Source organism: Bombus flavifrons, chromosome 11 (genome assembly GCF_040668555.2).
Source record: "Bombus flavifrons isolate JBK064 chromosome 11, iyBomFlav1_principal, whole genome shotgun sequence".
NCBI lineage: Eukaryota > Metazoa > Arthropoda > Insecta > Hymenoptera > Apidae > Bombus > Bombus flavifrons.
The window spans coordinates 3,789,982-3,805,198 of record NC_138452.1 but is presented as its reverse complement, the minus strand read 5'-3'; the positions used below and the strand labels follow the sequence as shown (position 1 = coordinate 3,805,198).

The window sequence follows — 15,217 nt, the reverse complement described above, 5'->3', positions numbered from 1 at the left end:
GCATCTTTATGTTTATCATTGCATTTTGACCAATGTTAGTCAATATAAACTTGATTAATTTAATAATTTTACTCTTTTTTGAAATTATTCTAAATAATGTAAAATTATGTAAAAAATATGATCAAATAAAACTGTTACTTTACATTATAATGTGTTCATAACTGAAGACAACTTCAAGGTAATCCAATGGAGGGAGTAGTTCTGAAATCGAAGACAACTCAAGTGTTTTTAACATAGTATTTAAGTACCTTATTTTGTAATTTGTAACAATTTATTTGGAACAATAAGTTTTATAAAAGATGTCTTGCTGTTCAGGAGATGAGGATGATGAACAACGGCCTGAGCCGACACGTGTGCGAGGATGCACAGATATTTTCTGGCTTTGTTGCTTTATAGTATTTTGGTTTCTTATGGTATGTAAGTGAATTTATCATTAAATTTTATCTTAAAAAGTATATGGAGTTAAAAATGTTATTAAACATCTTTTACATAACAATATGTGTAATTTTTGTATACAAATGTACTATTTGTTAATGGTGATATTATATTACAGATCTTAATAGCAGCTTTTGCTCTTGTTTATGGTAACCCTTTACGACTTATTAATGGATATGATAGCTTTGGAAACACTTGTGGTATGAAAAATAACCCAAAATTTGGTAGCATGGAATTATCTGGACAAGATACTAGTGATAAACCGTTAGTATTAATATAAAAATTATCATTTTTACAAATAAAATATAGGCAAAAGAATATAAAGTCTCATGAAATTGATTATTTTAGATTCCTATTCTTTTTGGATATATATAATGTTACACAATCCTTAAAAATTTGTGTAAAGAAGTGTCCAGATCGAACTATGACAACAATGAATGATATATGTAAATTTTATGAAGAAACAGGATCTCAACTTTGTCATGACAAGCCAGGAAATGATCTAAGTGCTTGTAGTAATGGAAATAGAAAAAATAAAACTGGTTCTTGTCCTGGGTTACCAGTGTATAATAGTATACCAGTTCTTAATCGTTGTATTCCTAAAGCTATTAAAGATGTGGGAGAAACTATAATTGCAAATTTATATGGCCTTATTAATTCTTGGGATATTATTGAACAAATTTTAGGAGATTTGTATAAAACATGGAGAGAGATTTTGTCTTTATCCTTCTTAGCTTTTGGTATGAAATTTATTATATTCATTGTTAATTCTATATGTTCTATAAAAATAATTAAATGAAATGTTTTATTTCAGTTTTGTCTCTCTTTATGATTGCCATATTTCATTTATTAGCAAGTATTGTAACATGGATTGTGATGATTCTTGTCAGTGCAACTACTATAGGTAAATTATTGAAATACAAAAAAGTGTTAAAAATATGATTATTTAAACTGTTATTCAATAGAATATAATTCATATATTTGATTGTATAGCTGGAAGTGTATTATTATGGTGGACATATATAGAGATTAAAAGAACTTTGGATAAAACTAATCCAAATCAGCTTTTAGAAGAATCTGTTAGAAATGAAAGAGCGTTTCTAGCCTTTTCTATTATTGCAACAATAATAACTGTAAGTAATTATCATTAACTATTACTTTTTTGATTGATTAAAACATTTGTTTCTCTTATAAACTTTCATATATTTTAGGTCATTTTATTATTACTTTTAAGCATATTAAGTAAACGTATTGGATTTATGACAGCATTATTCAAAGAAAGTGCTAAATGTTTAGCAGAATTACCAGGTTTATTTTTTCAACCCTTATTAACATTTACTGCTCTGATATTATTTTTTGCGTTTTGGGTAACTGTAATTCTTTGCCTTGCAACAGCCAGTAAGTATTTTAATTTGTCTGTGTTGTATAATCTCAAAATAGAAGTAATATTTATATAACAATGCAAAAATTATAGATTATCCTGGAACAAAATCTGTACAGATGTATAAAAATCATATATTTAATCCTCTAAATTTTAGTTTAATTAGAGAAAAAAGTGCATATGTTGAAGAAAGGAAATTTGACTTTTCTCTTGATTCATTTAAAAGTAAGTCTATACTAACATATCTAATATGTCCCTTTTTTAATTTAGCACTTGTTATTACCATTGAAGTGTTTTAGCTTTCACACTTGTGGAATATGTAGACCCAACTTGGGTAAAATATATGTGGTGGGTGTATATCATAGGATTAATATGGACGTCTGAATTCATTATTTCTTGCCAAGATATGGTGATATCAGGAGCTGTAGCTCACTGGTATTTCAGGTAATATTATAAGAACAATCGTCTTGTGCATATAAATAAAGTAGAATATATATATTTATATGATATATATATTTATTATTTCAGAGGCAAAGACGCTAGTGCATCCCCAGTATGCTCTGCTATGGGAAATTTAGTTAGTTATCACTTAGGTTCTGTAGCTTGTGGTTCATTTTTAATAACACTTTTTAAGTTACCTCGTTTGATCTTGACATATCTTTATGCTAAGTATGTTTTACTAATAAACATAGATGAGTCTATAAGATGTATAAAATATAAAAATTTGTAATATAAATATTCCACAGATTCGAGAAAAGCAAAGAAACATCTCCATGTGCACAGTGTGGTTTAAAATGCTGCATATGCTGTTTTTATTGCTTAGAAAAATTTATTCGATATATGAATCATAACGCATATACTGTAGTTGCCATTGAAGGAACACACTTTTGCAATGCAGCTAAAATCGTATGTTATAATTTATTTTCATCTGCTAGAAGTTTATAAAAGTAATGCTATAGAAAATACAATAATTTACATTCTTCTACTTTTGTAGGCATTTACAGCTCTTGTTAGTAATGCTTTACAAATTGCGGTAATTAATGGAATAGGAGATTTTATTCTATTTTTGGGTAAATGTTTTGTCACTGCTGCAACAGGGAGTGTTGGATTGCTATTTATGAAACAGGATCCCAGATTACATTTTTATGCAGCACCAATTTTCGTTATCTGTGTTTTTGCATTTTTTATTGCTCATTGTATTATTTCTCTTTATGAGGTATATTATAAAGATTGTATATATGAATAGATTACATGAATCATATACATATTTATCATTTCATGTTTTATTACAGACTGTAATAGATACACTGTTTCTGTGTATCTGTGAGGACAAGAATTTAAATGGAGAGAATGGAAAGTGGCGTCAGTCAGCATTAGCTCAAATTGGATCTAATACTAGTTCAAATGGACAACAATCACATGAATTAGTACCAATGAACACATAAGTATTATGCTAAAGCACAAACTTCCTTCCCAATATTCCTTCACTTTTATAGATGCTTTTATGCAACATTATATCGTCTATAAAATTAAGATCATCATATACATACATATATACTATTATACATACATTATATAATATTATATAATAATAGTGTAATAACAATTATATAATATATATATGTATGTACATATGATTACGAATATGTACCTTACATTGAGGTTATAAGCTATATTTAGATAACAGCTTAAACTTATCAATTAACAAATCTTTTTATACATCTAAAACTACTGCCATATATGTACAAAATATCTTTGATTTGTAACTCAGGATTTCTAATCAGTTTTTAATCAGTTTAGCATATCCTTAAAAAATGCATAAAAATAATATTAATTAGTATTTCTAAAGGCTATTACACAAAAACCATGAGAAATATGTATTTTGATTATAAAAAAAAATGTTATATATTTTTAAAACATTGAATTATTATGATATACTTCTAAAATCTGTTTTATAAAAATATTAAATTAAGAAAAGGTCAACGGCCGTTTATATTTTATGTACAATTTTGTAAAATTTATTAGTAAAAGTATTATTTGCTATTTTTATAGTACTTAATATATGTGGAGAATACAGATTTTAATCATGCATTTTTTAAAATCCTTAGATACATATATTTTCATAAAAACATCAACAAAAAAAATTGGTTTTTACTACTTGGAGAGAATACGTGTTTTCTTTTCCTTCTAGAATTGTTATCAGTATTTATAAATGTAACATAAATATATAATTTTCTATATAATGAAAATAATGAATGACACAACTGAAGATGTGAAAAATGATATGAAAGATCTACAAGTGCTATTATTCACTAAAATCGAAAGAACTAAGTATGTATACTACGGAATCGTGACGTCGAGACTGAATTATTTTGGATTTGTAAAATCTAAATTAAACTACCCCAATGTTATTGCAACCTCAATTTCTATACTTATGTGATTCCGTACTGCATTTGTGTTGGTTCTAAGGTCTTTAATATCTTATCTTCTAGTTCTGAAATACATTATTATCATGTGTTATATGCAAATAATAAAATATTTTTTTATGTTTTATTTTAGGTGTTTTTTAAATATTAAGTGAAAAAAGAAAAGTATAATGTGTAACTACAATAACCATCTCGCTATTTTTAAATTTTGAATCTATACCTGAATTTTCATACCTGAATGATTGTTATTGTTTAAATAATTCTTAATTAACATCTTAAGTCAATTTAAATTTGAGCTTAGAGTTTATACATGAGAACATTCAAGCATCTGCATTAATATGCAATGTATAAGGTATCCTATAAAGTGTGCTTTAATGTAACTAAATCAAGTACAAATATGTGCCAGCGCAATTTATAATGCGATAAGAATCTATGAATAACTTTATGTAGTATTATCAAATGACATATACTACAATAATAAATTTACTTTTATTTCAAGCCTATATAATACATTATAATATATTATACATATATATATATATACATTATAACGTAGAATATTATCTTATTATCAATGGAATCAAATATTTGTTTTCTGTCTATATCTTTGTTTATGAATTATATTAAGTGCAATAATGTAATTTTTTTCTTCAATGATGTGTAATTATACAAAGTAATTATACCTGTTTATTCAATCGTGTTTAACATTATGCATTTTATACAAATCAGTTTTAAATAAATCACGTTGCTATGTAGTTCTATGAAAATGTATGCGTAGTATATAAATTATATAAAATTTAAACAAGATATGTATAAAGTTCATATACGTGTATTTTATATATTTTAGATTGCTAATTCTTCTAGGCTTGTCTTTATAAAGTATGTATATTATACTGTATGAAGAGTAAAAATATATTGTTTATGAAATAGTTAAAAAAATTGTTATTAACGTAATATTATTACAATAGAATAGAAACTTTTGAGTGCAATATTACAGCATTAATTCCTTTTTTTCTTTTTAGAATTAGTCTTTTTTATCTTTTTCCCTAATTGCATCTTGATTTCTTTTTTCTTTCCACTATCATTAGCCTGTACTTCTTTTGTTTCTTTCTGTTGTAATTCTATTGCTTTCTCTAATGGATCACCTTTAAATATTTCATCCATGGGATTCAATGAATATGATTCCTTTGGTTTACTACTCTCTTGTGCCACTTTCTGTTCTACCTTATTTATGTATTTACCAGCAATATTCTTCTTCAAAGACTGTCGAAACTATAATATTTAAAATGTTATAATTATTAAATTTAGCACTTTTAATTTTGTCACACGTTAAATTTATCATAAAAATTTGATTGATTTATACCTTAGCAGGGGATATATAAGAAGGATTATCCCAAAGTACTTCTCCACTAAAGCTATTAGCAAATATTTTTATTGGATTTAATACAAATCTAGGACCTATTTCAGCTAAACCTCCATCTTCTGTTAAAATTTGGAAATTTCGAAACCATATTCTATTGTCTAATATAGTGAATGTATATATATGGTCAAAAAATGGTTGACTCTTAGGATGATGATTGGGAACACCAAAAATTTGAACAAACAATTCTTTCAACAAACCATAATGTGGTTTTGTGTTAAAATTCTCATCAAATGATAACAATGGTCTAGAACCTCTTAAACAATTTCCAGTCATTTTTAATTCTGCCATAGTATAAACTACAACATAGAAGTCATTAATCTATTTGTGACATTAAGATTATTTATAATATGATATAGTTTATAGAATTTAACATTCTATAATTAAGTATTATAATACGTACTATTTTCAACAAGAAATTTTGCACATGGTCCTATCGAAATGTTAGAAAACCATAAATATAAATCCCTTTTTCTTCTGCCTTCAAATAATATTGATTTATTGCAATTTTTCATTTCCGATATTTCATTAATTACTTGTAAATTTTTAGTACGTTCTATTTTAGATTCAGGGCGATGGTGAGGCATAAGAGTTTTTAAATCATCCATAAGATGACGATGTCTATAGCTGATTCCCCTAGTAGCAAATACTAACACTCTTTGCTTATTAATCCATTTTATCTATAACATAAAATGAAAATGTATAACAAATTCATTACCAATTGAAATATGTTTTATGTATATTTATATCTCTACTTGCTAGAAGTTGAATAAAACAGAAAAAAGATATTTTTAAACCTTTTTTGGTGGTGGTTCATCGGATATTCTTTTTGCTGGTAAAATTTCGGGTTGTGGTATATTTTCTTTATTAAGATTATCGATTCGTTTACGTTTTAATTCCTTTTTCGCCATTATTAATTCGAATGACTCACGTAAATAAATATAAAAATGTTTCCAAGAGTAAGGTTAACTGTACAGGAATATATTACACGTGCTTCCCCTATCATGGAGGCAGTAAAACTACACAGACTATATATGGATATTCTGTTCAACATAAACAAAATTTGATTATTGCCGCTGCAACTGTTGGCTGCTGACTAGTGAAACTCAAATGCCACTATATGTATATATTTAACGTAGATACATAATTTATTATATTTAAAATACAATTCCTGGATTTATGTAAAATAATTTAATTAATTTTGTAATTTATATTATGTTTTATTAGATATCAATCACATCGTAGGATATAATAAATCATATTTATATGTAGTATATAATAATAATTTTATAGACTATATAAGTATTAAATTAGAAAATATACTAGTTATTAATAAAAAGTAATGTAACATAACATTAACCGTTAATATATATATATATGTAGACAATTAAATTCCTATGAAAACAGTACGACATGAACATAATAATCGAGATCATGAATTGGCGTATAATTTTGTTAGGTATACTGATTTTTAAAAGAGGAATTTGTTATGAAAAGTGTAAGCCAAATATAGGTGAGTAAAAGAATATACTAATGATATAAAATAATTTTATGTAATATTTTTACGTTTAAAATATAAGAAAGTTGAGATAAAGCAAATATATTTCAACTGATTTCAAGCAATGAAGCATATTATTTTCACGTTTAATAAGATATATAACAATAATTGAAAACTTTGTTTTTTTAGCAATTATTGGAGGTGGTATTGGTGGCGCAGCAAGTTCTCATTTTCTTACAGAACTATTTAATAATAATCTTAATATCGATTTATACGAAGCAAAAATTATCGGTGGGCGTTTGGCCACTATAAAAGTTGACGGTAATGAATTCGAAGCTGGAGGTTCAATCATACACCCTCAAAATAAATATATGAGAGATTTTGTTGAATTACTCGGTACTTTGTTTTCTTATTTTTACATTTCTACAGATATAGTTTCATAAATATCTAAAATGTACGTCTGTTGATTTAGGTTTAGAACACAGACCATCTAAAGGTAAAAGAACAAGTATTTGGAATGGCAATGAAATTATATTTGAAGAGAGTAACTGGGAGATATTATCATTTATTAAATTAATTTACAGATATGGTGTTCAGCCATTCAGTCTCATCAGGTATCCCATATGTATTCTTAAAAAAGTATATCAAACATCCCATCACATATATTTGATATTACAGTAATAGTTGACTTTATTAATTTTAAACAGATATGTAACTTCTATAATAAATAACTTTGAAAAAATATACCATCTACAGGATAATGGAGAAGTTTTCACGAATATCAGTAGTCTTTTGTTATCTATGAATCCTGAATTTCCAAAGTTGTTAGAGAAATCTATTAAAAGTGAGATTTTGAATCTGGGTTATTCAGAAAAATTAATTAATGAACTTGTGAAGACAACATTAGTAGTAAATTATGGGCAAGACACAAATGTTCATAGTTTTGTTGGTTTTGTGTCTTTAGCTGGAGCAGGTTTTAATTTGTGGTCTGTAAAAGGGGGAAATAAAAAGGTTGGTTTTTTTTGTTAATTTTGTAGAAAAGATATTTTCATTTCATAATTAATCATTGTACTAATATTTTAGGTACCTGAACATTTAATATATAGAAATAAACATGTAAATGTTGTGCCTTCACATGTGATTAAAATTATTAACATACTAAACAATGGTACTCAAAATTTATATGAAGTGCATTATCATAATCAAGGTATGATGTAAAAATAATAAATGATATCTTTATAATGATTAAGGAATGACTTCTATTTCAGACAGTACAAATATAATGAAAGCAACATATGATATTGTAATACTGGCAATTCCACTTATCCATAATCAAGAATTTCCTATAACTTTTGAAGGGTTTCCAAACAATGATTTTTTCAGTCCTGCAAAGTACCATGAAACTATAGCTACATTTGTGAAAGCAGATTTAAAACCACACTATTTTGGCTTAGAGGCAGAATTAGATAATATTTTAAGCTGTGATCCTAACAGAACGATAATTAGTTCTTTGGGAAGGTTAAATTCTGTAGAAGGTTCAATGAAGAATAGTAATGTTTGGAAAATATTTAGCAATAAACCTTTAAAGTCAAATATTATAAATGAAATGTTTTCAAATGTAAGACTACTTTATAATATTTATGTAAACTGTGATATATATGACATGCAACATAAAATTAATTTATTATGTTTAAGGTTCAAGAAATAAAACAGATTACTTGGAAAGCATATCCTGAATATTCAACAAAAATTCATGAAGCAAAATTTAAATTGCATAATGCACTCTATCATGTTAATGCTATTGAATGGATAGCTAGTGCAATGGAAATGAGTGCAATAGGCGGAAGAAATGTTGCATTATTAGCACATAGAGATTTTTTTAGAAAGTTTTGTTTTGAAAAAATTATACAGACAAGTTCACTTAAAAAAAAATTACCCACTGAATTGTAATATAAGATTAGTACAAAACAGTTAATATTAGTTTTAATTTAAAAAATTGTAAAATGTGTATAATTTTTGTAATAAAGCTATTATTTAAATTACTGTAATATTATTTTTTATTACAAACATGAACAGTTTTTAGCTTATAATTTCACACAGTATATAATTTTAATTATGTTATGTTTATTTCATGTTATTCACATTAATTTATATTAAAACGAAATAAGTAGAAATTTTTATTTCAACTGCAATTAGTTTCTGAAGTGTTAAGTAGAAATGATCGTATGGTAAACATACGAATTTGGTATAACTACAAATATATACTATTTTATAATAATGCAATGATTATAAAATAACTATTATTACTCAAGTGTACTCAAGTAAAAATTGTGTATGAATGTTAATATCAAAAGCTTTTCATGTTGCATAAACATTAAAATTAAGATTTTTGTTATAAATTTAAAAGTCTCTAAGAATATAACCTCTTTAATCCTTGAATGAAACATATGAATGTCAATATCATACGAATGTGACATGTGAAAAATGTGATCTGAGAAGCAAAGTTGTATGTAATGTTATAAACATTTCACTTGAAAAGAAACTGTATGTAATGGAAAATCATTCTGTTCGTATAAATTACGCGTTAACACCTCGTGACACAGAACAGCAATTAATACATGATGGTGAAACTAAATCATATGAAGAAAATATTAAGAAACACGAAGAAACGACTGTAACAAGTGAAACTATGGGTGGTTCATTCTATCCCAGAGCTATGTTATTTCTGGTATTATGGTATCTCATTAGTGGATGTACTTTATTCTTGAATAAATACATATTATCATATATGGAAGGCAATCCTACAATTTTGGGTAAATTAATATCTAAACTAATATAAACTTTCTTTTCTATTTCATGTTTAAAATTATAGACTTGAAATGTTAACAATTTTTGCCTTTAATATTAAGTATTAATTTATTTGAATAGGTGCTTGTCAAATGTTAATGACTACAATTTGTGGATTTATTCAAATGTATTTTCCATGTGGAATGTACAAAACACGTCCCAGATTAATGAGACCTGCAGGTTTTTATAAGCATATGATATTGGTTGGATGTACAAGGTTTACAACTGTAGTACTAGGGCTAGTATCACTTAATTATGTAGCAGTGAGTTTCACAGAAACTATTAAAAGTAGTGCGCCACTATTTACCGTCCTTATTAGCAGATATTTATTAGGTAAGAATCAATATATAGTTATTTTTTTCTATTATTAATATACAATCTTTTAATAAACATTTCTACTTACAAATATTTTTAAGTTATATAAATATTTGTTATTCGAAATATTAAATTAATATATTATTTACAGGGGAACATACAGGGTTATATGTAAATTTATCTTTAATTCCTTTAATGTGTGGTCTAGCTCTATGTTCAATAAACGAAATTAGTTTTGACCTCAGAGGATTTATTGCAGCTATGGCTACAAATGTAACAGAATGTTTACAAAATGTTTATTCCAAAATGTTAATCAGTGGTGATAATTTTAGGTATACGTAAGTATTATATATATATATTAATATTAGATCTTTTATTTACTGCCATTTATATCTTAAACTATTCAACTAAATTTTTTACATTCATTAATAATATGAAATTACAGGCCTGCAGAACTGCAATTCTATACTAGTTTAGCATCAATTGTGGTACAAATACCAGTATTGATCTTATTTGTAGATTTACCAACACTTGAACATTCTTTGAGTTTTAAATTATTCACAGCATTTTTACTTAATGGAGTGTTCTTCCATTTTCAAAGTATTACAGCATATGTACTTATGAATTACATCAGTCCTGTGACACATAGGTGTGCTTTTTATGCTATTTTAAAATAAAATATTTATAAGATATTTTGAAATTTGATTACTAACAGTATTTTGTATCATTGCAGTGTCGTTAATACAGCAAAGAGAGCATCTTTAATCTGGCTCTCTGTTTTACTATTTAATAACCCTGTAACTGGTTTATCTGCTATGGGAACATCTTTAGTAATAATAGGAGTGTTATTGTATAATCGAGCACAAGAATATGATAAACTAAACAAAGCAAAGTTACGATACAATTCTAAAGTTAATTTACAATAATATTAATTATTCAAATTATAAAAATTTGATATTTAATAAAAATAATTAACACGTTTACGTTAATTACGTAATGAAAAATGAAAACAAATGTAGTAATAATTTTTATAATAGAGTATTTTATTCATTGCAATGATAAATTATTTATAATTTCAATTCTCTTTATAAAGTAAAAGTATATTTTACACTTTAGATGCATTTTACAGTAAAACAACTTTAACTGAATACATGTAATAATTCAGATATACATGATCATAAAAGTTTTGTCGTATACAATGAGTATATCATAAGAAAAGAATAATTTATTTTTTGACAGATTAACATATATGTATGTAAAATATTACTGATTTAATACAAGATTAAAAAATCTTAAGAATAATTTTTTATCTTATTAAAAAATGTAAAAAACCATAAATTCCTTAATTTATAATTGTATTTAAGTTTCTTTGATCACTATTATTTTTGTATCATTATTTTTATACACAGTTTACAAATATTAATATACAATTGTCTAAAATCCTCTAAATTCAATGGGTATTCTACAACGTTGTACAATTTTTTCATACAAAGAATAGATGATATAAAAATATATACAGGATACGGCACTATTAGAATAAATGGTGTACATATAATAATGTACAATATGAAACATGCGAACATCAGTGTAGTGTGGAATGTTAAAATATGAATGGCAATATATACTTCCCAAAAAATTAATTAATTTCAAAAGACAACACGTATAGTATCATAATTTTCTATCATAGTAAATTAAGTTGGCTCTTACTATATTAACACATTGATTGTTATGATGACTGGCATTATGTTGATATCAGAATTAATTACATGTAAATTAAATAAAAAATTATTCATAAAATTTTTACTATTTCTAATAGTTATAGTTTAAAATATTAAATGCACCATAAAGTGCTTGAACAACTTTTCTTTTTAGTAAAGTATTATGTAGAAAATCATCCGGCAATCAACATATGTTTACAAACTAGCTTTAAGAGCTTGATCAAGGTCAGCTAAAAGATCCAGTTCTGTTTCAAGACCAACAGATAAACGAATTAACTTGTCAGTAATGCCTAATGTTGCTCTAGCTTCTTCAGGTACCGAAGCATGAGTCATCACGCACCTATGCAAGAAATTAAAACAATAAAAATGGTGGAAAGACTTATATGTATTGATGATAAACTACCATTTACTCACGGTAATTCAGCAAGAGATTCATAACCACCAAGTGATTCTGCTAATGTAAATACTTTTAAGGCCTTTAAAAATTTGCTGGAATTACCTTTTAGATAAAATGAAACCATTCCACTATGACCAGAAGTTTGTTTAAGAGCAATTTCATGCTGTGGATGTGAGGGAAGGTCTACAATTAAATTTTACATTTTACAAGATGATGAAAGATATCACTTACATACTATCTAATTGTAGGGAATATTGTGTTACACTTTTCTAAAATTGTATGAGATGTTAAAACATATAAAAGTTATAAATTTAATACTTCATAAAGATACATACATGGATGGATTACTTTTTCTACACAAGGATGCGATTCTAAAAATTGTGCAACTGCTAACCCATTTTTCATATGTTGCTGCATTCTAATTTCCAGAGTTTTTAAACTCCGATTAACCAAAGAACAATCTACAGGAGATGGAACAACACCCATAGCTAACATAAAAATTAGAAATTATATATAGAAAACTAGCTAAAACTAAAATTAAAGAAATATTAGGGATGTAATTCAAAAGTACCATTTTGAAAAAATGCAAGTCTTTGTGCTAGGTCATCTCTATTTGTAATTGTTGCACCCATAATAACATCTGAATGTCCATTCATGTACTTCGTTAGAGAATATATTACAATATCTGCTCCAAAATTTAATGGTTTCTATAAAAAATATATAACATAAATTATGTAATCATGTTATAGTGGTAAATAAAATGTACTACTCACCTGGAAATAACATGTTAGGAAAGTATTATCTACTACTACAATAATTTCAGCATCTTTTTGTTTGACTGCTTGAACAACAGCCTGAATATCAACTAACTTTAGTAGAGGATTAGTTGGTGTCTCTAACCAAACCATCTAAAAAATATAAATGTATAATTCATATGTCTTAAACAATATCAAAATTTGTTTATTATTATAATTAATATTATAAAAAATAAAATTTCAAAATTTCTCCACACCTTTGTATTAGGTTTTATATTGGTTATAACATTATTAATATCTGACATATCTACAAATGTAATTGTATTATTTTGCCTGCATAAACATTTTTGGAAAAAACGATTAGTTCCACCATAAATATCATCTGCAGATATAATATGATCTCCTGCATTTAATAATGAAGTTACTACTGTTGTAGCACCTAAACCTGATGAAAAAGTTAATGCATATTTTCCATTTTCTAGAGCAGCTAAACAAGTTTGTAAAACATTTCTTGTGGGATTGTTACTTCTTCCATAATCATAACCCTAGAATTTAATGTAACATATAACATTAATAAATGATAAAATAATGACCCAAATAGTAAGTATATAAAATTTAACTGTTAATGATTTTTATCAACTATGATTAATAGTCACTTGATAATACAATTGGTATTAATTTTAGAAATTAGAAAATGTTTAATTTATGTATAGCTTATATAAGTACTCACATTTTCATTATGTTATAATACCATAAGATACATTAGTAATTTATGAAATATCACCGAAACTAATTTAGTTTTAAAATAAAAAGCATTTACCTTAGTTTGCCCAGGTCCATCCTGACGAAAAGTAGTGGACATTACAATAGGAGGTACTACTTCCCAATGATTCCATTGTAATGGATCTTGTCCAGCATGAATAGCTTTTGTGGCAAAACCCATTTCTGTTGACATCTTGTTAAGTGCATTTATTATATAATTAACAGTAATTTTTATTGAATAAAATGAATTTTAGATAACAGAATATTATTGACAATGAGATTTGGCACATTACCATTAATCATATATAATTTGATTTCAATTACATCATGTTCATGTTATAATAAATGCCATTTTTTCTTTTTTTAATAGTTTCATTGAAAGATTAAGATTTGGATTTTTTGATATATATATTGTTATTATCGAGCAAAAAGAAATTCATCCATTATATCTAAGATAAAAATGTATTACTTACTTCAGTTATTTTTAAAGATTTTTAAAAGTAACACAAAAATGATAGGTTAAAAACTTATATAAATTAGAATTTATATTAATGTTCGAAGAATTTTGGCACGCGTACTTTTACTATATTCAATATAAAATGATAACCTCGCATACGACAGTGCCTACTTACAATCTGTTAACTAGACACTCCACGTGTCATCAATCAGAAAATTACTACTAAGTGCCACTGATAAAAGATTGATAAAATACGAAGCTCCTCGCAATTGCTTCAAATCCTACAAATTTTACATACGTCATAAGCTTACGATATGTATCGAATTATATTGCATTATCGAGATATCGCTATCGCAATTCAAATATTATAAAATAGGAATTTTACTTGAATCTATATTAAATAAAGAATAATAGCATTTAGTTTTTTTCTTAAGATCTTTGTTATATGTTATATGTTAATATTTCTAATATGTTAATATTTCTAGTGAATTTTTGATAGATAAACGAAACAATTATAAAACAATTGAAAATAATTTGTTATTAATTATTTCAACATTTTATCTCAACAATCAAATCAACATTGACAAACATTATAGTATTTGTCTTAATTTCCTATATGTAGTTTACACTGCTTTTTATCTTTAGTCATTTTTTTCAGTACTACTGTTAATCTAGAACTTAAAAATAAAATTTGTAAAAAAGAAATCATAATGTATCATAATATATCATAACTTCAAATCTCAAAGAAAGATTTTGGTTTAATAAAAAGTTACTAACATAGAATAATATTTTATGAAGCTCTTATG

General features: G+C 25.7%; 5 protein-coding genes across 11 annotated transcripts; 3 read left to right on the top strand and 2 right to left on the bottom strand.

Annotated features, from left to right (window-relative positions):
* Positions 1 to 77: 77 nt before the first annotated feature.
* Ctl1 (choline transporter-like protein 1) lies at positions 78 to 4,782 on the top strand. 2 transcript variants are annotated; one of them, XM_069124048.1, is made up of 13 exons: positions 78 to 178; positions 316 to 413; positions 554 to 699; positions 784 to 1,175; positions 1,250 to 1,339; positions 1,429 to 1,568; positions 1,647 to 1,833; positions 1,910 to 2,041; positions 2,116 to 2,260; positions 2,345 to 2,485; positions 2,563 to 2,722; positions 2,811 to 3,032; positions 3,109 to 4,782. In XM_069124048.1, the coding sequence occupies exons 2-13, from the start codon at positions 411 to 413 to the stop codon at positions 3,259 to 3,261; spliced, it is 1,911 nt and encodes a 636-aa protein (XP_068980149.1). In that variant the 5' UTR covers positions 78 to 178; positions 316 to 410; the 3' UTR covers positions 3,262 to 4,782. The 2 variants fall into 2 exon arrangements, with proteins under 2 accessions (XP_068980149.1, XP_068980147.1); XM_069124046.1 differs by lacking the exon at positions 78 to 178 and having other exon boundaries at positions 188 to 413.
* Positions 4,779 to 9,722, bottom strand: LOC138185245 (ribosome biogenesis protein BRX1 homolog). Its single transcript, XM_069124067.1, has 5 exons — positions 9,584 to 9,722; positions 6,460 to 6,705; positions 6,066 to 6,342; positions 5,606 to 5,961; positions 4,779 to 5,514 (listed from the first exon to the last, which is right to left on the bottom strand). Exons 2-5 carry the CDS (start codon positions 6,571 to 6,573, stop codon positions 5,242 to 5,244), a joined length of 1,020 nt encoding a protein of 339 aa, XP_068980168.1. The 5' UTR covers positions 6,574 to 6,705; positions 9,584 to 9,722; the 3' UTR covers positions 4,779 to 5,241.
* LOC138185238 (prenylcysteine oxidase 1) lies at positions 6,669 to 9,208 on the top strand. 3 transcript variants are annotated; one of them, XM_069124052.1, is made up of 8 exons: positions 6,669 to 6,784; positions 7,122 to 7,175; positions 7,350 to 7,556; positions 7,633 to 7,774; positions 7,868 to 8,171; positions 8,244 to 8,367; positions 8,429 to 8,778; positions 8,856 to 9,208. In XM_069124052.1, exons 3-8 carry the CDS (start codon positions 7,532 to 7,534, stop codon positions 9,108 to 9,110), a joined length of 1,200 nt encoding a protein of 399 aa, XP_068980153.1. In that variant the 5' UTR covers positions 6,669 to 6,784; positions 7,122 to 7,175; positions 7,350 to 7,531; the 3' UTR covers positions 9,111 to 9,208. The 3 variants fall into 3 exon arrangements, with proteins under 3 accessions (XP_068980153.1, XP_068980152.1, XP_068980151.1); XM_069124051.1 differs by having other exon boundaries at positions 6,679 to 6,797; XM_069124050.1 differs by having other exon boundaries at positions 6,698 to 6,797; positions 6,890 to 7,175.
* Positions 9,712 to 11,624, top strand: LOC138185242 (solute carrier family 35 member E2A). The gene is made up of 5 exons (XM_069124062.1): positions 9,712 to 9,973; positions 10,089 to 10,340; positions 10,474 to 10,660; positions 10,768 to 10,971; positions 11,056 to 11,624. Exons 1-5 carry the CDS (start codon positions 9,712 to 9,714, stop codon positions 11,246 to 11,248), a joined length of 1,098 nt encoding a protein of 365 aa, XP_068980163.1. The 3' UTR covers positions 11,249 to 11,624.
* On the bottom strand, positions 10,472 to 14,723 carry Cth (Cystathionine gamma-lyase). 4 transcript variants are annotated; one of them, XM_069124059.1, is made up of 9 exons: positions 14,587 to 14,691; positions 14,248 to 14,403; positions 14,013 to 14,147; positions 13,450 to 13,737; positions 13,211 to 13,345; positions 13,009 to 13,144; positions 12,773 to 12,925; positions 12,455 to 12,620; positions 10,472 to 12,380 (listed from the first exon to the last, which is right to left on the bottom strand). In XM_069124059.1, the coding sequence occupies exons 2-9, from the start codon at positions 14,248 to 14,250 to the stop codon at positions 12,236 to 12,238; spliced, it is 1,161 nt and encodes a 386-aa protein (XP_068980160.1). In that variant the 5' UTR covers positions 14,251 to 14,403; positions 14,587 to 14,691; the 3' UTR covers positions 10,472 to 12,235. The 4 variants fall into 4 exon arrangements, with proteins under 4 accessions (XP_068980160.1, XP_068980162.1, XP_068980161.1 ...); XM_069124061.1 differs by lacking the exon at positions 14,248 to 14,403 and having other exon boundaries at positions 14,587 to 14,723; XM_069124060.1 differs by lacking the exon at positions 14,248 to 14,403 and having other exon boundaries at positions 14,428 to 14,686.
* Between the last annotated feature and the right edge of the window lie 494 nt (positions 14,724 to 15,217).

Excerpts from the sequence above, each read along its gene's own strand:
- Ctl1 (XM_069124046.1), top strand. The coding sequence starts at position 300 with ATGTCTTGCTGTTCAGGAGATGAGGATGATGAACAACGGCCTGAGCCG. Across the intron at positions 414-553 it reads TAGTATTTTGGTTTCTTATG|ATCTTAATAGCAGCTTTTGC; the intron begins GTATGTAAGTGA and ends ATTATATTACAG. Across the intron at positions 2,723-2,810 it reads TTTGCAATGCAGCTAAAATC|GCATTTACAGCTCTTGTTAG; the intron begins GTATGTTATAAT and ends CTACTTTTGTAG.
- LOC138185245 (XM_069124067.1), bottom strand. The coding sequence starts at position 6,573 with ATGGCGAAAAAGGAATTAAAACGTAAACGAATCGATAATCTTAATAAA. Across the intron at positions 5,962-6,065 it reads AAAATTTCTTGTTGAAAATA|TTTATACTATGGCAGAATTA; the intron begins GTACGTATTATA and ends TCTATGTTGTAG. Across the intron at positions 5,515-5,605 it reads CTTATATATCCCCTGCTAAG|TTTCGACAGTCTTTGAAGAA; the intron begins GTATAAATCAAT and ends TAAATATTATAG.
- LOC138185238 (XM_069124050.1), top strand. The coding sequence starts at position 7,076 with ATGAACATAATAATCGAGATCATGAATTGGCGTATAATTTTGTTAGGT. Across the intron at positions 7,775-7,867 it reads CAGCCATTCAGTCTCATCAG|ATATGTAACTTCTATAATAA; the intron begins GTATCCCATATG and ends AATTTTAAACAG. Across the intron at positions 8,368-8,428 it reads AGTGCATTATCATAATCAAG|ACAGTACAAATATAATGAAA; the intron begins GTATGATGTAAA and ends CTTCTATTTCAG.
- LOC138185242 (XM_069124062.1), top strand. The coding sequence starts at position 9,712 with ATGGAAAATCATTCTGTTCGTATAAATTACGCGTTAACACCTCGTGAC. Across the intron at positions 10,341-10,473 it reads TATTAGCAGATATTTATTAG|GGGAACATACAGGGTTATAT; the intron begins GTAAGAATCAAT and ends TATTATTTACAG. Across the intron at positions 10,972-11,055 it reads ATCAGTCCTGTGACACATAG|TGTCGTTAATACAGCAAAGA; the intron begins GTGTGCTTTTTA and ends GTATCATTGCAG.
- Cth (XM_069124058.1), bottom strand. The coding sequence starts at position 14,568 with ATGCGAGGTTATCATTTTATATTGAATATAGTAAAA. Across the intron at positions 14,148-14,532 it reads TTATATTGAATATAGTAAAA|ATGTCAACAGAAATGGGTTT; the intron begins GTACGCGTGCCA and ends GCACTTAACAAG. Across the intron at positions 13,145-13,210 it reads TCCTAACATGTTATTTCCAG|AAACCATTAAATTTTGGAGC; the intron begins GTGAGTAGTACA and ends TATTTTTTATAG.